The sequence below is a fragment of the Amblyraja radiata genome, chromosome 2 (genome assembly GCF_010909765.2).
Source record: "Amblyraja radiata isolate CabotCenter1 chromosome 2, sAmbRad1.1.pri, whole genome shotgun sequence".
In the NCBI taxonomy this organism is placed as follows: domain Eukaryota; kingdom Metazoa; phylum Chordata; class Chondrichthyes; order Rajiformes; family Rajidae; genus Amblyraja; species Amblyraja radiata.
In genome coordinates, this window is record NC_045957.1 from 83,197,574 (window position 1) to 83,221,601 (window position 24,028).

The 24,028-nt window shown below is 45.1% G+C and overlaps 1 protein-coding gene across 1 annotated transcript in view; it reads right to left on the reverse strand.

Annotated features, from left to right (window-relative positions):
- Positions 1 to 24,028, reverse strand: part of fyco1 (FYVE and coiled-coil domain autophagy adaptor 1) — a 201,563-nt gene that overhangs the window by 155,278 nt on the left and 22,257 nt on the right. Inside the window, exon 6 of the mRNA XM_033049213.1 lies at positions 9,098 to 9,241. Within this exon, the coding sequence (XP_032905104.1) occupies positions 9,098 to 9,241 (144 nt within the window). The remainder of the gene's footprint in view (positions 1 to 9,097; positions 9,242 to 24,028) is intronic.

The following is a 24,028-nucleotide window of genomic DNA, read 5'->3' on the forward strand; positions in this document are numbered from 1 at the left end:
TGTATTGTTCCAAAATTTAAGTATAAGTTTTTCTGCCGTTTTTAAACCATAATTAAGGAAAGATTTTTGAAACATGTTCAGTTTATTCCCATCCTCCATTGATCCGAATATAATCATTTCAATGTTAGGGTCACGCTTTATCTTAAATAATTTTGTGAAAATGTCAAAGATTTCGCTCCAAAATTTATCAAGTTTTATGCAAGAGACAAAAGAGTGTGTTATAGTGGCGTTTTGAGATAAGCATTTGTCACAAATGGGGGAAGTATTTGGATAGAATTTATTCAATCTAGTTTTCGAGTAATATAATCTATGTAGAATTTTAAATTGAATTAAGTTATGTTTTACGTTAATCGAACATTTATGTATATATATCAAATGTTTTTCCCATGATTCTTTCGGGATTTTTATCAGTAGTTCTCGTTCCCAATCTTCTCTAAGTGCCCCTGTCGATGGTAATTCTATATTAAAAATGCTATTATATAAATATGATATTAATTTCCTTGAGTCAGCCTTAATGTTCATTGCTTCTTCCAATTAATCTAGGGTTAAAGTTTGGTATCCTTGTATATATTTTTTCAGGAAGTCACGGATCTGAAGGTATTTTAAATATTGGTTATTTTTCAGCTTGTATTTTAATTGTAATTGTTGAAATGATAACAGGTTTCCCATTTCATACTTTGGTGCCACCTCCTGCACCCGCTCACAACTGACTGACTTCATCCACTTCACCACTAATTTCCATCCGGCACTCAAATACCTGGCCCATTTCCGACACTTCCCTACCATTCCTTGACCTCACTATCTCCATTGCAGGTGATAGATTTCTGACCGACATCCACTATAAACCTACTGACTCCCATGGCTATCTGGACTACACTTCTTCCCACCCTGCTTCCTGTAAGGACTCCATCCCCTACTCCAAATTCCTCCGTCTACGCCGCATCTGCTCCCAGGATGAGGCGTTCCACACCAGGGCATCTGAAATGTCCTAATTCTTCAGGGAACGGGGGTTCCCCTCCTCCACCATAGATGAGGCTCACACCAGGGTCTCTTCCATACCCCGCAACACTGCTCTCTCTCCCCATCCCCCCACTCGCAACAAGGGCAGAGTCCCCCTAGTCCTCACCTTTCACCCCACCAGCCGTCACATACAAGAAGTAATCCTCCGTCAGTTTCGCCACCTCCAACGTGACCCCACCACTCGCCACATCTTCCCATCTCCCCCCATATCTGCCTTCCGCAAAGACCGCTCCCTCCATAACTCCCTTGCCAATTCTTCCCTTCCCTCTCGTACCACCCCCTCCCCGGGCACTTTCCCTTGCAACCGCAAGAAATGCAACACTTGTCCCTTTACCTCCCCCCTCGACTCCGTTCAAGGACCCAAGCAGTCGTTCCAGGTGCGACAGAGGTTTACCTGCATCTCCTCCAACCTCATCTATTGCATCCGCTGCTCTAGTTGTCAGCAGATCTATATCGGCGAGACCAAGCGGAGGTTGGGCGATCGTTTCGCCGAACACCTCCGCTCGGTCCGCAGGAACCTACCTGACCTCCCGGTGGCTCAGCACTTCAACTCCCCCTCCCACTCCGTATCCGACCTCTCTGTCCTGGGTCTCCTCCATGGCCAGAGCGAGCAACACCAGAAATTGGAGGAACAGCAGCTCATATTCCGCTTGGGGAGTCTGCATCCTGGGGGCATGAACATTGAATTCTCCCAATTTTGTTAGTCCTTGCTGTCTCCTCCCCTTCCTCAGCCCTCCTGCTGTCTCCTCCCATCACCCAGCCTTCGGGCTCCTCCTCCTTTTTCCTTTCTTCTCCCCGCCCCCCCACCCCCCATCAGTCTGAAGAAGGGTTTTGGCCCAAAACGTTGCCTTTTTCCTTTGCTCCATAGATGCTGCTGCACCCGCTGAGTTTCTCCAGCTTTTTTGTGTACCTCCCATTTCATACATATCGCCGATCCTTTTAATTCCCATTCTTTCCCAAAGGCTATATGTTTTGTCAGTGATAGATGGTTTAAATGAGGGGTTATTAACTATCGCAGTTAAAAGTGAAAGGTTTCTTAATTTTAAAGTTAATTTTATTTGTTTCCAAATTCGTATTGTATTATGGAAAATTGGATTCTTCTTATATTGTGTTGTTCAATTTTATCGGGGAGAAGAGGGTCGCTCCTATATTAAAAGGAGAACAGTCCTCTTTCTCCATTCTTATTCAACATTTTTTAAACATTAATAACTCTTTTATTTTTCATGATGGGAAAAATCCTCGTCCTGTGCAGCGGAGCGGGACTCTGATTAAGATGGCCAAAAATCACAGCCAAAAGTGGCAGCGTTTATTCCAAAATCAATATTCAGAGCAATAGGAAGTGGTCAAGATCAGACTTTTAGTAATATAGATAGCCTCTAACCTGTTCTTATTGTACAGTATTTATGAGGTTGGTCTGGTTGAGACATTGAACTGTGGTGGTGCAAAGAATATTGATGGTTAAGCCATGGCAATTGAGTGTCATGGGTAGTTGATCAGTTTTGCTCTTTTCGAAGTTAATCATTGAACTGGCACTTTTGGAGCAGATATTAATTGCCACTTTTCAACCTAAGAATTTCAGTTGTCCTAGATGTGCTGAATACATGCGAACTGCTTCATTATGCGAAGAACTATGAATAGAACTTAATGGTTGACAAAAGTGCTGGAGAAACTCAGCGGATGCAGCAGCATCCATGGAGTGAAGGAAATAGGCAACGTTTCGGGCCGAAACCCTTTTGCAATCAAGTGATTATTTTCTAATCTTATACTGAAGCCTATGTGATGGATGAAGCAGTAGTTGGTTGGACTTTAGACAATGCCTTGTGGACTTCTGCACTATATTGGAACCAGAGATAAATATCAATAAACGTTAATACTTTTTCATTGAGCTGGTTTGCACTCCAACCAGTGAGGAGCTCCCCTCCCTTCCAAAGCCCTGATTCTCTTAAAGTGTTCTTGTCCACCTGAATGCCACTATACTCTTTCAATCTCTTTCCAACAAATCTTTTTTTTTTATTTAGCTTTTGCCCATACCCTAACCATAACAAGGAAATTAGTTCTTCTAAGTGTTTTGCAACTGTCAGTCTCTAAATATCCCTTTATAGAATATGCAGACCAGAATTGTGATTATGGTGAACAAAGTGCAGAGGAGTTTCGCCAGCATGTTGCCGACACGACTTTGATTACGGAGAAATTAGACAAGATGGCCTTAGGAGAAAAGGAGGATAAAGGGTGACCTGATAGTAGTACATTAGATTATGAGAAGCACAGATGGGGTAGTTAAAATTATCTCACATGGTCGGGGTATAGGTTTAAGGTGGAAAGAAGGAGCTTTAAGGGCAATCTGAAGAGTGCTTTCATTTTTATGTACAGGTTGGTTGATATGTGGAATGCACTCCCAAAGAAGGTGGTGGAGTCACATACAATGAGTACAATTAAGTGGCATTTAAACAACCACAAGTAGGCAACATAGAAGGATACAGTCATAACGTGGGTTAGTCAGTATAGATGGCCAACAACGTCAGCATGGATGTGGTGAGCCATGTTGTTCGAGTATATGAATGTAATAATCTTAACTGTGGTCTAATCAATATTCAACATATATCTAAACCAACTATGCTTTTCTGTATGACTGTAAATCAAACCCCAGTCGTGGTCTTATTAACCTCTCATATCTAATGATGAGAATTTACAGTCAGTCTGAAAACCAAATTAAAAACACAGATTCCATCCCCAAGTAAACCACATACACCCACACACACACAATATCTTATAATTAAGGGCCTGTCCCACTTGCGTGTCCTTGGCACGCAAATTATGCGAATACATTTTTTGTATGTATTATGTATGTTTATCCATTTTCTACAGACATTTGCTACATACATAGTCATAGAGTGATAGTGTGGAAACAGGCCCTTCAACCCAACTCGCCCACACCGACCAACAATGTCCCAGCTGCCTGCGCTTGGTCCATACCTCTCCAAACCTGTCCTATCCATGTACCTGTCTAATTGTTTCTTAAACAATGGGATAATCCCAGCCTCAACTACCCCCTCTGGCAGCTTGTTCCATACACCCACCACCCTCTGTGTGAAAAAGTTATCCCTCGGATTCCTATTAAATAATAATAATAATAATAATAAATTTTATTTATGGGCGCCTTTCAAGGCTCAAGGACACCTTACAAAAATTGAGCATGTAGAGGAAAAACATGTAAGGGGAATGAAATAAATAGTAGAGACATGACTAGTACACAAAGTAAAGACAGAATTCAATACAAAACACAGTATGAGGCAATTAATGCACAGATGAAAAGGTACGGGGACGTGGGGCTAAGGATAGGCAGAGGTGAAGAGATGGGTCTTGAGGCGGGACTGGAAGATGGTGAGGGACACGGAATTACGGATCAGTTGGGGGAGGGAGTTCCAGAGCCTGGGAGCTGCCCTGGAGAAGGCTCTGTCCCCAAAACTGCGGAGGTTGGACTTGTGGATGGAGAGGAGACCGGCTGATGTGGATCTGAGGGACCGTGAGGGTTGGTAGGGGGAGAGGAGGTCAATGAGATATGGGGGGGCCAGATGGTGGAGGGCTTTGTAGGTGAGGATCAGGATTTTGTAGGTGATCCGGTGGGAGATGGGAAGCCAGTGAAGTTGTTTGAGGACTGGAGTGATGTGATGCCAGGATTTGGTATGGGTGATGGATCGGGCGGCTGCGTTCTGGACCAGTTGGAGTCGGTTGATGTAGGTGGAGCTGATGCCAAGGAGAAGTGAGTTGCAATAGTCCAGTCGGGAGGAGATGAAGGCATGGATGAGTCTTTCTTTTCCCCTTCACCTTGAATCTATGTCTTGTGGTCCGCGATTCCCCAACTCTGGGCAAAAGTAGACCCGATCTACTCCTCTCATGATTTTGTATACCTCTATAAGATCTCCCCTCATCCTCCTGCACTCCATAGAATAGAGACCCATCCTACTCAACCTCTCCCTATAGCTCACACCCTCTAGTCCTGGCAACAACCTCGTAAATCTTTTCTGAACCCTTTCATGCTTGACAATAGCTTTCCTATAACATGGGGCCCAGAACTGAACACAATATTCTAAATGCGGTCTCACCAACATCTTATACAACTGCAACATGACCTCCCAACTCTGACTGATGAAGGCCAAAGTGTCAAAAGCCTTTTTGACCACCTTATCTACCTGCGACTCGACCTTCAAAGAACCATGCACCTGTATTCCTAGATCCCTCTGCTATACAACACAACCCAGAGGCCTACCATTTATAGTGTAGGTCCAGCCCTTGTTCAACGTCCCAAAATGCAACACCTCACACTTCTCTGTACCCTGTATTAAATTCCATCAACCATCCCTTCGCCCATTTGTTGAATCAATTTATTTGCTTTAAAAATGAAAGACTCAGAAATGTAATTCATTTATTTTTTCAGTTTAAAGTTCCACTTTCACATCCTTTATGGACAAAGGTTTCACACAATGGAAAGATCATGGAATCAAAAATATTGGACATCTTTATGGGAAAGGTACTTTTCTTTCATTTCAAGAGTTACAACTGAATTATGGACTGCACTCAAATAATTTCTTCAGATATCTACAAATTAGAGATTATGTTAAATCTAATACACAAGTTTACAGGAATAGGGAATCAGAAATTCTTGATGAATGTCTGAACAAGCATCCTAATACTGAAAAACTAATAGCTTATATTTATAACACCCTACTAAATAACGAGGTACCACCGACCGAACCATATAGATACAAATGGGAAAATGAAATAGGTCATCCTATCACGAAAGATATGTGGGACGAAAGTTTACAACAAATACATCAATGTTCATTAAATGCCAGACATACTTTAATACAATTCAAGGTCTTACATAGACTACATTTCTCTAAAATAAAACTAAATAGAATCTTTCCACAAATCTCTCCTATTTGTGATAAATGTCTACATTTAGAGGCTAATTTAACACATACGTTTGCAAACTGTATAAAACTTAAACATTTCTGGACAGATATTTTTGAAATAACTTCAGAAGTTATTAATACAAAACTGGACCCAGACACAAAACTAATAATACTTGGAATATCAGAACAAAGCTTAACACTCACAACAAACCAAAGAAACTTCCTCAATTACAGTATAATAACCGGAAAAAAATTAATATTAAAATTTTGGAAAGGCCCTACAACCCCCACAATTAAAATGTGGATTACGGAAATGTCGGAGACCCTATACTTAGAAAGAATTAGACTTGTCTTAATGGACAAACAAGATCTTTTCCATAAAATTTGGGCTCCATTCATTAACTATCTGAAGGGATAGATTGGCACAGCACGAGGACCCAGCTGAAACTTGAACTCAGGAACAGATGAAAAACTATACTCTATACTTTATAACCTACGAACCTATCTCCATTGATGTATTACAGGTAACCCATTCCACCTCCCTTGTTTTTCTGTTGTGTTGTTTTTTGGGGGTTTTTTGCTTTCTTTTTTATTTGTAACTTTCTACCCTCTCTTTTTCTCGCTTTCTATAAAAAATAAAAATACTAGAAGCAGAAGTAATTGATAATGGAAAATTTTAATAATGTATGACTGATGTATATGAAAAGTTTTTTTTTTTTACTATAATATGTAACTACATTTTATAATATGTCTACTTCTAATAAATAAATAAAAAAATAAAAAAATAAAGTTCCACTTTCAAAATTACTTAGATTGCTTCCCCATTCAGCAAAAAACTTGAATTAATGGGAAGTATGAAATCACTTCCACAAAGTAGTATCTAGTGCGCAACAATTTCAGCAAAATGTACGCAGATACAAAAAGCAGCTGAGAAAACATTTCTGAAATTGTGCCTTGTTACAAGCATTGAGCATAAGTAGAACAAATAGCCTGCTCTGCCACAAGAACAACAAGATCGCGGCTGGTCTGATTGTTGGTCTCATCTTCACCTTACTGAATGATCCTCGATTCTCTTGTCCTCTCAAAAACTCTTAGCTTTCACAACTCTCGAGGGTAGAAAATTAAGAATTTAAAATTTGTTGAGTAACTAAAAATCTCCTCATCTCATAACTAAATGGCTTTGCTTTATTCTGAAACTATACTCGCTGATTCCCGCTTGTCCTACAAGTGGAAAATCCTCATTGCATTTATGTTTTGGACCTCACTTGTTCTGCATTTATAGCTCTAAGAAAATAATCTTCAGAGCTAGTATGAAATATCCTATCCATGTTGCCTTAGTTTAAAATTTTCAACATTTCTTTTGCGACCATTTTACTCCATAAATTCTGACGAATGGGAGGGGGAGTTGAAGTGCTGGTATATCCCTTTTACTAATCAAGGTGAAAAATTACTTTTTTTTCCCTTTAGCCCTCCTTGATCAAATACATCAATATTGGAAGTGTGGAGCCCCGAGCACATTGCCGAATTGTGAGCAATGCACTATGAAAGATGCCAAATATCTGCTGACTCTTATACTCAACAAAATCAAACAATCTCTCTTTTCAGAAGTTCATGGCCAAACATCCACAGACTTTCAGGAAGTTAGTTCCAATGTTCTACTACCTTTTGTGTGAGGAGGTGTATCTTGATCTTACACTGATTTTAATGTAACATAATTCTAGTAATAAGAATATTTTCTGGATTTACTCGCTGAAATAAATAGATTTTCGCAAATAAAAACATGGAAACATAGACAACAGATGCAGGAGTAAGCCGTTCGGTCCTTCGAGCCAGTACCGCCATTCAATGCTGATCATCAAGAATCAGTACCACGTTCCTACTTTCTCCCCATATTCCTTGCTTTCGTTAGCCCAAAGAGCTAAATCTAACTCTCTTGAAAACATCCAGTGAATTGGCCTCCACTGTCTTCTCCGGCAGAGAATTCCACAAATTCACAACTCTCTGGGTGAAAAAGATTTTTCCCCATCTCAGTCCTAAATGGCCTACCCCTTATTCTTAAACTGTGACTCCTGGTTCTGGACTCCCCCAACATCAGGAACATCGACAAGTAGCCAAGTGTCCCGAAACCTGAAACGTTGCCCACATTTTTCCCCAGCACTTTGTGCCTATCTTTGGCAGACACAAGGAACTGCAGATGCTGGTTCATACACAAAATGACACAGTGCGCTGGCGTAACATAGCAGGTCAAGCAACATATCTGGTCAATGTGGATAGGTGACGTTTCAGGTCTGCAGAAGGGTCATGACCCAGAAAGTGTCCCCTTTCCATGCTCTATTCAAATTAATTCCCATGTCAATTCACACAAATTGACTGGAGCACCTCTCAACTTTCTGAGATCACCCTTTGAAAGTCTAGGAGTTAGTTAATAATTATCGTTCATGTTACTAAGACATAGAAGCAGAAATAGGCCATTTGGCCCATTGAATCTGCTCCACCATTCAATCATAGTTAATCTATCTTTTCCTCTCAACCCCATTCTCCTGCCTTTGCCCTGCAACATTTGATTTCCTTAATAATCAAGAACCTATCATCACTGCTTTAAAATACCTAAACACTTGGACACTGCAACCATCTGTGGAAATTAATTCCACAAATTCACCACCTTCTGGCTAAAGAAATTCCTCCTCACCTCTAAAGATACATCCTTTAATACTGAGGCTCTGCCCTCTGGTCCTAGACACTCCAACTAGTGGTAACATCTTCTCCACATCTACTCTATCTCGGCCTTTCATTACAAGTTCATGAGTTCATAAGACATTGGAGCAGAATTAAGCTCTGGGCCCATCGAGTCTACTCTGCCATTCAATCATGGCTGATCCACCTTTCCCTCTCACGCCCATTCTCCTGCCTTCTCCCCCTTCTTAACTTCGGTAAGTTTCAACGAGATCCCCTTCATTGACACACATCCAATCTGTAATCCGTACAATGAAAAATATTTCTACATAGTTGTAATTATTAAATTAATAATAATACTTAATTTAATAACTTTCTAAATAATGGATTAATGCATTTTACGGTATGTAAGCATTTGATTTATTGCTGCATTTCATTTACAGTTAATAAAACTTCAAATAACCAAATCAATACAAACAAATGTATATTACCGTGCAAATGATGGCCAAGTAGCATCCAAATCATGCCCTCTAGAAGCCAAGTCAAATTGCACTTCATTCAGTTCATACAGATGAATAACAATATCAGAGACGAGATGAGATTTCAGCAATGGACTTCGAGCATAATACCAGTCACTTTAAAATTTGAAAGAAAGGTAAAAATAAAATCACAAATGCAAAATGAAGCAACAATGCTTAACAGATTAACAAACACTTCATAGTTCTCTGGGATACTGAGACACGCACTACTCTCACAAATGAATAAAACAAAAAAGTGACAATGAACCCTTGTCATTCTGTCGCCATATCTAAGTACAGGTTTATTACATTAATATCTGAAATTAATATTGAAAGAACAGATCCATATACTGTACTGCAGATCTAGCCTCACCAGTCTTATGCAATTCCAATAAGATGTCTTAACTCTTGCACTCAAATCCTATTTTCTTTTTCAATTTACGGAAAGATGCAAATGCAACGGGGTTGTTGTAGTAGGTAACTTCACCAATTTTGACTGGGACTTATTCAGTGCAAAAGGCTTCGATGACGCAGAATTTGTTCGGTGTATCCAAAAGGGTTTCCTGAAACAGTATGTGGAAAATCCAACTCGAGGAGGGGGCATGTGGGACCTTTTACTGTGAAATGAATCTGGACAGATGGAAGATGTTTCAGTAAAAGAGCATTTTGGTGATAGTGATCACAACTCCACATAATTTAGGATTGACGATTGTCTTAAATAGGAATAATTCTGGACGAGGAGGTACTAAATTGATAGTTTTAGTGATACACTGTGGAAACAGGCCCTTCGGCCCACTGAGTCCATGCTGAACATTGATCATCTGTACACTAGTTCTATGTTATCCCACTTTTGCATCCTACACACCAGGTGCAATTTACAGAAGCCAATTAACCTACAAACCTGCACGTCTTTGGATTTTGGGAGGAAACCAGAGCACCCGGAGAAAAGCCACGCAGTCATAGGGAGAACGTACAAACTCCGCCCAGACAGCACCCGAGGTCAAGATCTCTGGCGCTGTACAGCAGCAGCTCTATGGGTAAGTCAGGATACAACATTATTAAGCAGGGGCTAGGGGGAGTAAATTGGGAGCAGTTGTTAATAACATAAGAAGCCATTGGGAATAAATAAAATAGAGTACAATAAGTAAAATGCAGGATCATGTGATGTGTGCATGATGTAGGAGCTGGTGGACCTTACTATGGTTCCTGGTGACCACATCTACAGCAAGTGGTGGTTGCTCAAGGAACTCGCGCTCAAAATTGACGAGCTGGAATCTGAGCTTCAAACACAGGTGCAACATCAGCGACAGGGAGAATTGCCTGATAGCTGTGTTTCTGCAAGCAGTCTTACCCACTAGATTAACTATTTCAAATTTGGTCCGTGGTCAGGAGAAACAGGGTGTGACTGCCGAATGAAGGAGATAGTGGGACCCAAGAGGCAGTGTTGGAGGAACCTCAGTCCTTGAGCTTATCCAACAGATTCTTGCTCATTGTGCGGAGGAGAATGGTGGCCATAGGAAGTATGAGCAACCTAACCAAGGCACTGTGGATCAGGGTGCCATTCAAGAGGGGAGACAGAAGAGACACATAGTTATAGTTGGGGATGGCATAGACAGGAGAATAATCACAATTCCCTGTCGCAAGGATCGAGAGCCCCAAGGCTGTGTTGCTTGCCTGCTGCCTGGGTTTGCAACATCTCATCGGCCCTGCAGAGGAAATTGGAGTGGGTGGGGAAAGATCCAGTTGTCATGGTCCATGTATCCCACGTGCTCCAAAATGATGTAGGGAAAACAAGGAAAGAAGTTCTGCTGAGGAAACTTGAACAGCTTGGAGCCAAACTGAAAAGCAAAATCAAAAAGCTAATAATCTCTGTGTAAGAAAGAACTGCAGGTGCTGGTTTCAACCGAAGATAGACTCAAAAAGGAGTAACTCAGCGGGACAGGCAGCATTTCTGGAGAGAAAGAATGGGTGAAGTTTGGTTGGGGATAAGGGAAACGGGAGATAGAGATGGTGATGTGGAGAGATAAAGAACAATGACTGAAAGGTGCACAAAAAGGTAATGATGATAAAGGTAACAGGCCAGTGTAATCTGTTTGTAAGGTGACAATGAGAAGCTAGTGCGAATTGGGTGGGGGAGGGATAGAGAGAGAAGGAATGCCGGGACTACCAGAAGTGAGAGAAATCTATATTCATGCCACTGGGCTGAGCTGCCCAAGAGAAATATGAGATGCCTATCCTCCAATTTGCGTTTAGCCTCTAACAACGGAGGAGAACGAGGACAGAAAGGTCTGTGTAGGAATGGGAAGGAGAATTAAAGTGTCCAGAAACCAAGAGACTAGGTGGGTTCAAGCAGACTGAGCGAAGTGTTCCGCAAAAAAACAATTCCGCCGATGTATAAGAGTCCACATCTTGAACAACAGATACAGTAGATGAGGTTGGAGGAGGTGCAAGTAAACCTCTGCCTAACCTGAAAGGACTGTCGGGGTCCCTGGACAGAGTCGAGGGAGGAGGTATAGCGACAAGTGTTGAATCTTCTGCGGAAACAGGGGAAGGTACCTGGGGAGGGGGTGGTTTGGGTGGGAAGGGATGAGTTAACCAGGGAGTTGCAGAGGGAACGGTCTCTGCGGAAGACGGAAAGGGGTGTAGATGGGAAGATGTGGCTAATGGTGGGATCCCGTTGGAGATGGCGGAAATTTTGGAGGATTATGTATTGTATGCAACGGTGAATGGGGTGGGAGGTGAGGACCAGGGGACCGTCTTAGTTGTGACTAGGAGAGGGAGAACAAGGGCAGAGCTACGGGGTGCTGAGGAGACATGGGTGAGGGCCTCATCTATGATGGGAGAGGGGAACCCCGTTCCCTAAAGAATGAGGAAATCTTGGATGTTCTAGCATGGAACACCTTATCTTGTGCGCAGATGTGGCATAGACAGAGGAATCGGGAGCATGGGATAGTCTTTGCAGGAAGCAGGGTTGGAAGAAGTGTAGTCGAGATAGTTGTGGGAGTCAGTGGGTTTGTAATAAATGTCAGTCAATAGTCTTTCCTGTGATGGAGACTGTGAGATCAATAAAGGTGGATGTCGGGAGGTGTCGGGGATGGTCCAAGTAAATTTGAGCGCAGGATGAAAATTGGTGGTGAAGTTGATGGTCCATGAGTTCTGCGGAGGTAGCATCAATGTTCAATGTAACAGAGATAGAGTTCGGGGATAGGGCCAGTGTACGCCTGGAGCAGGGATTGTTCAACATACCCCACAAAGGGGTGGGCATAGCTGGGGTCCATGCGGGTGTCTATAGCTACGGCGTGGACTTGGAGGAAGTAGGAGGAGTCAGAGAAGAAGTTGTTGAGTGTGAGGACTATCTCTGCTAGGCGGAATAGAGTGTTAATAGAGAGAAATTGGACGGTTCTGCGGTCGAGGAAGAAACGGAGGGCGTTAAGGCCTTCCTGGTGGGGGGTGGAGGTGAAGAGTGACATAGTCCATAGTAAAGATGAGGGAGTGGGGGCTCAGATTCATTAAAGAGACGAAGAGCATGTGAGGTATCTCGGACATGCAGTGCCCTCGATAATGTTTGGGACAAAGACCCATCATTTATTTATTTGCCTCTGTACTCCACAATTTGAGATTTGTGATTTAAAAAAAATCACATGTGGTTAAAGTGCACATTGTCAGATTTTAATAAAGGCCATTTTTATATATTTTGGTTTCAATATGTAGAAATTACAGCAGTATTTATGCATAGTCCCCCCCTTTCAGGGCACCATAATTTTTGGGACACAGCAATGTCATGTAAATGAAAGTAGTCATGTTTAGTATTTTGTTGCATATCCTTTGCCTGCAATAGCTGCTTGAAGTCTGCGATTCATGGACATCGCCAGTAGCTGGGTCTCTTCTTTGGTGATGCTCTGCCAGGCCTGTATTGCAGCCATCTTTAGCTTTTGTTTGTTTTGGGGGCCAGTCCCCCAGTTTTCTCTTCAGCAAATAAAAGGCAGGCTCAACTGGGTTCAGTTCGGGTGATTGACTTGGCCACTCAAAAATGTACCATTTTTTAGCTTTGAAAAACTCCTTTGGTGCTACCTCCGCTATATTGACGACTGCATTGGTGCTGTCACCCATGCAAAAACTCACTGACTTCATCCATTACACCACTAATTTCCAGCCGGTACTCAAATTCACCTGGACCATATCCGACATCTCCCTACCGTTCCTAGATCTCACTATCTCCATCGCGGGCAACAGACTACTGACCGACATCTACTACAAACCCACTGACTCCCATAGCTATCTGGACTCCACTTCGTCCCACCCTGCTTCCTGCAAGGACTCTGTCCCCTACTCCCAATTCCTCCGTCTACTCCACATCTTCACCCAGGATGAGGTGTTCCAAACCAGGGCATCAGAGAAGTCCTCATTCTTTCGGGAACAGGGGTGCCCCTCTTCTATTATAGATAAGACTTTCACCAGGGACTCCTCTATATCCCGCAGCTCCACTCTTACTCCCCATCCCCCTATTCGTAACAAGGACCCCCTTGTCCTCACCTTCCACCCCATCAGCCATTGCATACAACATCTAATCCTCTGACATTTTCACCACCTCCAACGGGATCCTACCACTGGCCACATCTTCCCATCTCCTCCCCTTTCTGCTTTCCTCAGACAGTTCCCTCCGTAACTCCCAGGTCAATTCGTCCCTTCCTACCCAAACCACCCCCTGCCCGGATACTTTCCCTAGCAACCGCAGGAAATGCTACACTTGTCGCTTTAACTCCCCCCTCAACTCCATCCAAGGACCCAAGCAGCCTTTCCAGGTGAGGCAGAGGTTCACCCGCACCTCCTCCAACCTTATCTACTGCATCCGCTGTTCCAGGTGTCAACTTATCTACATCGGCGAGACCAAGTGCAGGCTCGGCGATCGCTTCGCCCAACACCTCCGCTTAGTTCGCACTACCCAGCCTGATCTCCCGGTGGCTCAGCACTTCAACTCCCCCTCATATTCCGAATCTGACCTTTCTGTCCTGGGCCTCCTCCATTGCCAGAGTGAGGCCCAGCGCAAATTGGAGAATCAGCACCTCATATTTTGCTTGGGTAGTTTACAGCCCAGTGGTATGAACATTGACTTCTCTAATTTCAGATAGTCCTTGCTTTCCCCCTCCTTCCCCTCCCCTTCCCAGCTCTCCCATAAGCCTACTGTCTCCGTCGCTTCCTTTCTTTTTCCTGTCCCTCCCCAGACATCAGTCTGAAGAAGGGTCTCGATCCGAAACGTCACCTATTGCTTCTCTCCATAGATGCTGCCTCACCCGCTGAGTTCCTCCAGCATTTTTGTCTACCTTTGTTGCTTTAGCAGTATGTTTGGGATCATTGTCTAGCTGTAGAATGAACCGCCGGCCAATGAGTTTTGAGGCATTTGTTTGAACTTGAGCAGATAGGATATGTCTATATACTTCAGAATTCATTATGCTACAGGTGCACAACCTTTTATCCGGAGTTCCGGAAAACGAAAAGCTCCGAAAACCGGACATTTTTTCCAGGATGTCGTCTGCATACCAAAGCTCGCATTTGGCGCCAAACTTGACTCGAAACGACCCACGGTCAACCCAGGTCTGTACTACTGTAGCGGCTGCCTCCTCTCCGGGGAGACACTTAAACATCTGTAAATCATTGCTTAAATGTTAGTCAGTTAGTTTGGAGGGCTTTTATGTGAAGGGGGGGGAACTTTAATTCTTAGTCCCGTACCTGGTCGGAGAGGCGGGGAGGGGGCAATGCCTTACCGGGTCGCCGTGCAGTAAGCTCCGGAGCGCTGTGGCCGCCGACTCCCAACATCGAGGAGCTGGGGCTGCGGGCGTCCGGCCGCGGGCGGCGCCAGTTGTAGCTCCGACCCCGGCAACTCTACCCCTGGCTGCGCGGCGCTCCAAATCCAGCGCCGCCCGCGGCCGGACGCCCGCTGCCCCAGCTACGCGATGTTGGGAGTCGGCGGCCACAGCGCTCCGGAGCTTACCGCACGGCGACCCGGTAAGGCATTGCCCGCTCCCCGCTGGTATCCCAGCGCTGTGGCCGCCGACTCCCAACATCGCGGAGCTGGGGCTGCGGGCGTCCGGCCGCGGGCGGCGCTGGATTTGGAGCGCCGCGCAGCCAGGGGTAGAGTTGCCGGGGTCGGAGATTCGACCGGCGCCGCCCGCGGCCGGACGCCCGCAGCCCCAACTCCGCGATGTTGGGAGTCGGCGGCCACAGCGCTCCGGAGCTCACTGCACGGCAACCCGGTAAAGCATTGCCCGCTCCCCGCCTCTCCGACCAGGTAGGGGACTAAGAATTAAAGTTTCCCCCTTCACCCCCCGCCCCCCCCCAACCACATAAAATCCCTCCAAACTAACTGACTAACATTTAAGCAATGATTTACAATGATTCCCCGGTCTCCGGGGAGGAGGCAGCCGCTCCAGACTTTTCAAGCCGCCCGCGCTACCTACCTAATCTGCGCTAAAAATCGTCCATTTCGAAATCCGAAAAATTCTGAAATCCGAGAAGTGTCTGGTCCCAAGGCTTTCGGATAAAAGGTTGTGCACCTGTACTACCATCAGCAGTTGTATTATCAATAAAAGTAAGTATGCCAGTACCTTCAGCAGCCATACATGCCCAGGCCATAACACCCCCACCACCGTGTTTCACAGACGAGGTGGCATACTTTGGATCTTGGGCAGTTCCTTCTCTCCTCCATACTTTGCTCTTGCCATCATTCTGATATAAGTTAATCTTCTTCTCATCTGTCCACAAGATCTTTTTCCAGAACTGTGGTTGCTCTTTTAAGTACTTCTTAGCAAACTGTAACCAGGCCATCCTAATTTTGCAGAGAACCAATAGTTTGCATCTTGCAGTGTAGCCTCTGTATTTCTGTTCATGAAGTCTTCTGCAGACAGTGGTCATTGACAAATTCACACCTGAAGAATGTTTCTGATCTGTCGGACAGCTGTTTGGGGATTTTGCTTTATTGTAGAGAGAATTCTTCTGTCATCAACTGTGGAGGTCTTCCTTGGCCTGCCAGTCCCTTTGCGATTAGTAAGCTGAACAGTGCTCTCTTTCTTCTTAATGATGTTCCAAACAGTTGATTTTGGTAAGCCTAAGGTTTGGCTGATGTCTCTAACTGTTTCATTCTTGGTTCTCAGTCTCATAATGGCTTCTTTGACTTTAATTGGCACAACTTTGGTCCTCATGTTGTTAAACAGCAATAAACGTTTCCAAAGGTGATGGAAAGACTGGAGGAAAGACTATGTGCTGAGAGCTCTCTGATACCTGCATTAAGAAGGCATTTAAACACACCTGAGCAATTACAAACACCTATGAAGCCATGTGTCCCAAACATTACGGTGCCCTAAAATGGGGACTCTGTATAAACACAGCTGTAGTTTCTACATGGTGAAATCAAAATGTATAAAAATACTCTTTAATAAAATCTGAAAATGTGCACATTAACCACATGCAATTTTTTTCTATTACAAATCTCAAATTGTGGAGTACAGAGGAAAATAAATAAATGATGGGTCTTTGTCCCAAACATTAAGGAGGGCACTGTAGGTCGGCAGAGAGTGAACCAAAGGTTTCAAAGGTGGGGATAGGATGGAGTCAATGTACGTGGAAATCATTTCCGTGGGACAGGAGTAGGCTGAAACAATGGGTCTGCCAGGGCAGTTGTGTTTCTGGATTTTGGAGAGAAGATAAAAATGGGCTGTGAGGGGCTGGGAAACAATAAGGTTGGAGGCCATGGAAGGCAGACAGCTGGAAGTGGTGAAATCAGAATTGGTGTTTGAGATTAAGGTCTCATGCTAATTGTAGGATCACGGTATAAGTAGGAGGAGGGGTCTGAGAGTTGTCGCCTGGCATCAGCCCGGTAGAGGACAGCCCGCCAGACTATCACGGCATCTCCCTTGTCGACGATAGACACAAAAGGGAGTAACTCAGCAGGAAGAAGGGTTTCGGCCCGAAACGTCGCCTATTTCCTTCGCTCCATAGATGCTGCTGCACCCGCTGAGTTTCCCCAGCAATTTTGTGTAACTCAGCAGGACAGGCAGGTTCTCTGGAGAGAAGGAATGTGTAATCATCTCTGGATTGCTACCTGAGCCATGAGCATATTGGCATGGATTAAGAGGATTTTAAACAGGCACATGGGTATGCAGAAAATGCCCAATACCCAGGATCACATACAGGCAGTGCAGATTGACATTGGATTAATAAGATTAGAGAGTTAAATGGATGGCTCAAAGAATGGTGAAAGAGAAGAGGGTTTAAATTGGTGGGATAATGGCATCAGTATTGGTGAAGGAAGGAGATATTCCAATAGGTTGGACTCCACTTAATCTTGATGGGCCGAGGGACATGGCCTGGCGTAACTGGGGCAGTAGATAAGGCTTCAACCTAAATTGTGGGGGAGGGGGGAATGGTGGTGGTCAACAGATTCAAAATGTATTGATAAAATTAAACGGAAGGAGAGCACAGGAGTGGTTACAGCAGTCTCCAGAATAAGAAATAGGACAGAAAGTTTAGAAATGTATAAAGGGCCTGTTCCATCCAAGGATTCACATCCTATTGAAATGACAAGCAGATGGGCAGAGGGCATAGGGTGGTTCTGTTGCTAAGAAATGAAATCCAATCCTTTGCAATAAAAGACATGGGTTCAGACGATGCAGAATCCTTGTGGGTAAAGTTAAGAAACTGCAAGGAGCAGTTCTTGCAAAAAGACCCTGATGGGAGTTATGTCCAGGCCTCTAAATAGTAGCCCAGGATGTAAGGTATAAATTCCATCAGGAAATAGAAAAGGCATGTAAGAAAGCCAGTGGTCATGTGGGAGATTTCATTATTCAATTCAATTCAATTCAACTTTATTGTCATTGCACAGATACAAGTATAGGTACAACGAAATGCAATTTAGCGTCTGGTCATAGTCATAGTGCAAGATAGGAATTAAAAAAAAAAAAATACAGAACAAGCATACATTAGAGTAAGAAGAGTACTGGTTAACAATGTGGATGGGAGAGACCAAAGATATCTAGCGACGGGACTCCGAGTTCAGCAATGTAAATGTGTTGTTGAAAAAGCTGTTCCTCATCCTGCTAGTTCGAGACCTGAGGCTCCTGTACCGCCTCCCTGATGGGAGGAGGGCAAAGAGTCCATGGTTAGGGTGAGAGGGGTCCTTGATGATCTTCCTGGCCCGTCTCAGACACCGTTTTCGGTGGAGGGCATCCATGGCAGGGATATACAGGTAGACTGAGAAAATCAGGTTGTTATTGGATCCCAAGCAAAGGAAATTGTGCAATTCCTACGAGATCAGCTCATGGGCTGTTCGGGGGAAAAGGCAATTCTGGATTTGGCGTTGTATAACAAACCAGATTTGATTAGGGTGCTTAAAGAGAAGGAACTCCAAGGAGGCAGTGATTAAAACATGATAGAATTTAACTTGCAGTTTGCAGGGGTGGTATTGGAGACAGATATGATTTACATTTGTGACAGATGTGACATTTAAGAGGATTTTAAACAGGCACATGGGTATGCAGTGTGGCATGTGTGGAACTCTGCTCCATACATTCGGGTAGAGCAGATTCGTTTGTTGGTATCATGTTTGGCACTCACATTGTGGTCCAAATTTCCTGGTCCTATTATTCCATATTCTATATTCCAATAAAAGCTAATCATGTATTTGCCTTCCTAATTGCTTACTGGATACTGGATCTACAAATATGTCTGGCTCTGTCTAAACATCACTTAATCTCGTGCCTTTTGAAATATGCTCTTTTCTTTTTACCAATGCAGATGATCTTGCACATTTACAGGTTCAGCCACATGTTTGCCCATTCACATAGTTTGTCCATGTCCTCTGCATTTTCCACTCTACTCGGCCTAAAACATCACCCATTTCTTCTCTCCAGAGATGGTGCCAGTCCCGCTGAGTTACTCCAGCATTTGTGTCTATCTTAGGTGTAAACGAGCATCTGCAGTTCCTTCCTGTACACTCAGCTTTGTGTCATCAGCCGACATTGACATATTCTACATGGTGCACTCTTCCAAATTGACCTCGATTGCGAGCAGCCGATCATTGCACCTAGAACATGTCAATGTCGGCTGATGACACAAAGCTGGAGCTAGAGTCTCTCAATTCAGACCTAGAGTCTCTCAATTCAGACCTAGAGTCTCTCAAAATCTGCTTAGTTTCACTCTTCCAAAATGCTAAACACTCATCTCTCCGTTGCTATCGAGAAGAAGGTACAGGAGCTTGACATCTGGAACATCCAGGTTCAGGAACAGCTTCTTCCCCACAGCCATAAGGCTATTAAACAAGCCATCAAACAAACTCTGAACAATAACAGCCTATTGCACTTTATCTGTTTATTTATTGTGTATATACATCTATGGTATATACTGAACATTTATCTCCTGTTCTGTATTATTCAGATTCAGATTCAGATTCAAACTTTATTGTCATTGTGCAGTGTACATGTACAGACAACAAAATGCAGTGAGCATCTCACCCAGAAGTGCGAACACAGAATAATGGAACAGTAAAATATATATACATATATGTATATACAGAAAGCAATTTTCGGGGGGGGGGGAAGATCAGTCACTGGGGGAAGGAGTGTCTGGGGGGGGGGGGGGGGGGGGAGGGGTGCAGAGTTAAGTAGGGTAACAGCTGCAGGGAAGAAGCTGTTCCTCAACTTGCTGGTCTGGCAACGGAGAGACCTGTCGCGCCTCCCAGATGGGAGGAGGGTAAACAGTCTGTGGTTGGGGTGAGAGCAGTCCTTGACGATGCTGCGCGCCCTTCGCAGTCATCGCTTGCTCTGGACAGACTCAATGGAGGGGAGTGAGGAACCGGTGATGCGTTGGGCAATTTTCACCACCCTCTGCAGTGCTTTCCAGTCGGAGACAGAGCAGTTGCCATACCATACTGTGATACAGTTAGTAAGGATGCTCTCGATGGCGCAGCAGTAGAAGTTCACCAGAATCTGAGGAGACTGATGGACCTTCTTTAGTCTCCTCACGAAGAAGATACGCTGGTGAGCCTTCTTGATCAGTGTTGAGGTATTGTGGGTCCAAGAGAGGTCATCAGAGATGTTCACCCCCAGAAACCTGAAGCTGGAAACACGCTCCACCTCCGTCCCGTTAATATGGATGGGGGTGTGCGGGCCACCCCTAGACCTTCTGTAGTCCACAATGAGCTCCTTGGGATTCTTGGTGTTAAGGGCCAAGTTGTTGTCAGTGCACCATGCTGCTAAGAGCTAGACCTCCTCCCTATAGGCCGACTCATCGTTGTCGCCGATGAGGTCAATCACCGTTCTTTCATCTGCATACTTGATGATGGTGTTAGTACCATGTACAGGTGTGCAGTCGTAGGTGAAGAGGGAGTAGAGGAGGGGGCTCAGCACACAGCCCTGTGGAATGCCGGTGTTCAGGGTGAGGGTTGAAGAGGTTGAAGAGGTGTGGTTGTCTAACCTAACAGACTGGGGTCGTTGGTTAGAAAGTCCAGTATCTAGTTGCAGAGGGAGGGGTCGATGCCCAGGCCGATGAGTTTAGTGATCAGTTTGAAGGGAATAATGGTGTTAAATGCTGAGCTATAGTCGATGAACAGCATTCTCACGTAGGTGTCTCTGTTGTCGAGGTGGGAGAGGGCGGTGTGAAGTGCCGTGGAGATGGCATCCTCCGTACTCCTGTTCTTGCGGAAGGCGAACTGATAGGGGTCCAGTGTGGGAGGTAGGCAGCCTTTGAGGTGTGCCAGGACCAGCCTGTCGAAGCACTTAGCGATGATGGGAGTAAGTGCAACTGGGCGGAAGTCGTTGAGGCTCGCCGCAGTGGAGTGTTTTGGCACCGGCACGATGGAGGTGGTTTTAAGGCACGTGTGGACAGCTGCTTGGGCAAGTGACAGGTTGAAGATGTCAGTCCAGAAGTCTGTCAGCTGCGCAGCACAGGCCCTGAGGACGCGCCCGGGGATGCCATCAGGGCCAGCAGCCTTACGTGCATTAGTCCTGCTCAGTGCCGCATACACGTCGATGGGGGTGAGTGTGAGGGGCTGGTGATCGGCAGGGAGCACAGCCTTGATGGCCATCTCTAGAGTGTCCCTGTCAAAGCGGCCATAAAGTGGTTAAGCTCCTCAAGGAAGGAGGCGTCGCTGGATGTGGGGGTGGTGTTGGTGGGTTTATAGTCCGTGATGGCCTGGATGCCTTGCCACATGGCGTCGGGGGTCGGTGTTGTTCTTGAAGTGCTCCTCGATCCTTAGCTTGTAGCTATGCTTGGCCTTCTTGATGCCCCTCTTCAGGTTAGCCCTGGATGAACTGTAGGCTCAAGCATCGCCTGACCTGAAAGCAGTGTCACGTGTCTTCAGCAGTAGCCTGACCTCGCTGTTCATCCATGGCTTCTGATTCGGGGATGTGGTAATCCATTTGAGGGAGATGACACTGTTAATGGTGGTTGATAAAGACCAAAACGGAGGAGGTATAAGGTCAATGTCCGTGTGGGAGTCAAGGGTGGCCTGAGCTGCAAACATTCCAGTCAGTGTTTCCAAAACGCTGCTGAAGTGTGGAGTCCGCTCCCTCTGACCAGACTTTAACTGTCCTCACTGTGGGTTTAACACATCTGATGAGTGGAGAGTATTTTGGGAGCAGGAACAATGAGAGGTGATCAGGCTGTCCAAGGTGGGGGAGGGGGACGGCTTTGTAAGCTTCAGCCATGTTTATGTAAACTTTGTCCAGTACTTGTCTTCTCTAGTGGCGAAGGAGACATGTTGGTGGAATTTGGGGAGTACAGTCTTCAAGTTGGAGTGATTGAAGTCACCCGCAACAATGTAGGCTGCCTCGGGGTTGTGAGTCTGTTGTTTGCTAATGGCAGTATGCAGTTCTTTCATTGCAAGCTTAGCATTAGCATCCAGAGGAATATAGGCTGCAGTCTATCTGAGCAGATAGAACGGTCTGCATTTAACCATGAGAAACTCTAGGTTAGCTGAGCAGTGACTCTCGATGATGGTAGTGTCCGTGCACCAAGCTTTATTTACATAAATGCACAGACCCCCACCTCTGGCCTTATGTTTACATATTCTGTTGTGCTACAGCAAGCAAGAATTTCATTGTCCCATCTGGGACACATGACAATAAAACTCTCTTGGCTATTGACTCTAATCGATGCTTAGTTCAAGTTTCCAGTACATTACATTCATAGATAGATAGATAGATAAATACTTTATTAATCCCCTTATTCAGGGGAAATTCTGATGTCCTTGCAGCACACTTATAAAAATACAACACAGTATTCATAAAGAAATTCAACACCAAAACATCCCCCCACAGTGATTCCCACTGTGGGGGAAGGCACAAAGTCCAGTCCCCATCCCCTTGTCCACCCATAGTCGGGCCTATTGAGGCCTCCACAGTCGCCGCCACGGCGCCCGATGTTCTCGCCGGGTGATGGTACTCCGGCGTCGGGAGAACCCCCAGCAGCTTGGGGTGCCAGGAACGGCCGCCTTCCTCCCGGAGCCTGCGGCTTCCAAGCCAACAGACCACGCCAGACGGAGCTCCGCACACTGGTGATCTCGGCGAGATGAAGTTCAACGTCGCAGCTGGCCGCTCCGCAGAACCGCGGCTCCACGATGTTTTTCCTCGGCGGTACCAAGCATACTGGAGTCCCAGCGCGGCGACCCAGGAAAGGCATCGCCCGCTCCGCAATAGCGCTCCAGCGCTGCACTGCCGCCAAAGCCGATGTTCTGCGCCGCCGCCGCCAACGCCGACGTTCTACGCCGCCGCCAAAGCCGATGTTCTGGCCAGGTCCCCTCAGGGAAACGTCGCTCCAGGACCCGCTGGTAGGCCGCGAGGACAGGTCGAAGACGCTGCTCGGAGGAAGGCAACCCCTCCGACCAGGTAGGGACTTAGAAAAAGCAGTTTCCCCATATGCAGTTTCATCATATGTGCTGGAATTGTAATAAGCTTTTGTGTTCCACCTTTCAAAGTCCATCTGAATGTCCATGTACACATCAACAAATGCTTCTACCCAGTCTATTCTGCTAGCAACAACCTCAAGAAAAACAGGTTTGTCAAACATGATTTCACTTTCATAAATCCATGTTAACTCTGGCCAGTCCAACTATTATTATTTTTGTGCATGGTTATCGCTTCTTATATTTTCACTACTATTGACGTCAGCTAAGTGTTCTGTGATTTCCTGTTTATACCCTCTCAACTTCCTTAAAAAGTGGACTTCCACAGCTGATCAAGGGCCTCCTGTGGCCAAGGCTCTGGATGTCCGGCCTGGCGGTCAGTTTCCATAGTCAAATTCAGAGGCCAACGTTCTGGGCCAGTATCTCAGCCCCCTGGCGGCCTTAGTTCTTGTACCACTGGATTCTTCTCGGATGCTTGTGTAGGACGGCGGGTACACCTGCCCTACTGCAATTTTGGAAGATTCGGAAAATCTCAGGAGTCAGCCGATTAGTCCTGCCTAGAAAGCAGCGCCTATGCCTCAGGGATGGCCTCTGATCCAAACCTCATGGAGTCTTCCAAGCGCAACTTATTCACTGGTGCTGAGGCAGCCCGTGCAAGAAATGCAAGTTTAACTGTAAAATTAATTTTAATTAAAATTACGTAACCTCTGTTGGGGTGGCAAAACAGACAGTATGACAAGGCTCTGGAACTAAGAGTGCCGGAAAATCGGTGGTAGACCTCTACTTATAAATGAGAGGAAAAAGATTGATAAACTGAACTGTTTTGTGCTGACGCTGAGAACCCAACCCATAAGCAATAATGAATAGATAAAAATGATAAATGAAAACAATATTCACAACAAGAAAATTATTGGATTTGTAAATAAATAAATAATTTCAAGACAACAGTGTAGGAAACAAGCTCAAACAACACATTGCAATTCTCAGGTTTTTCACGAGCCACAGAAAGTAGT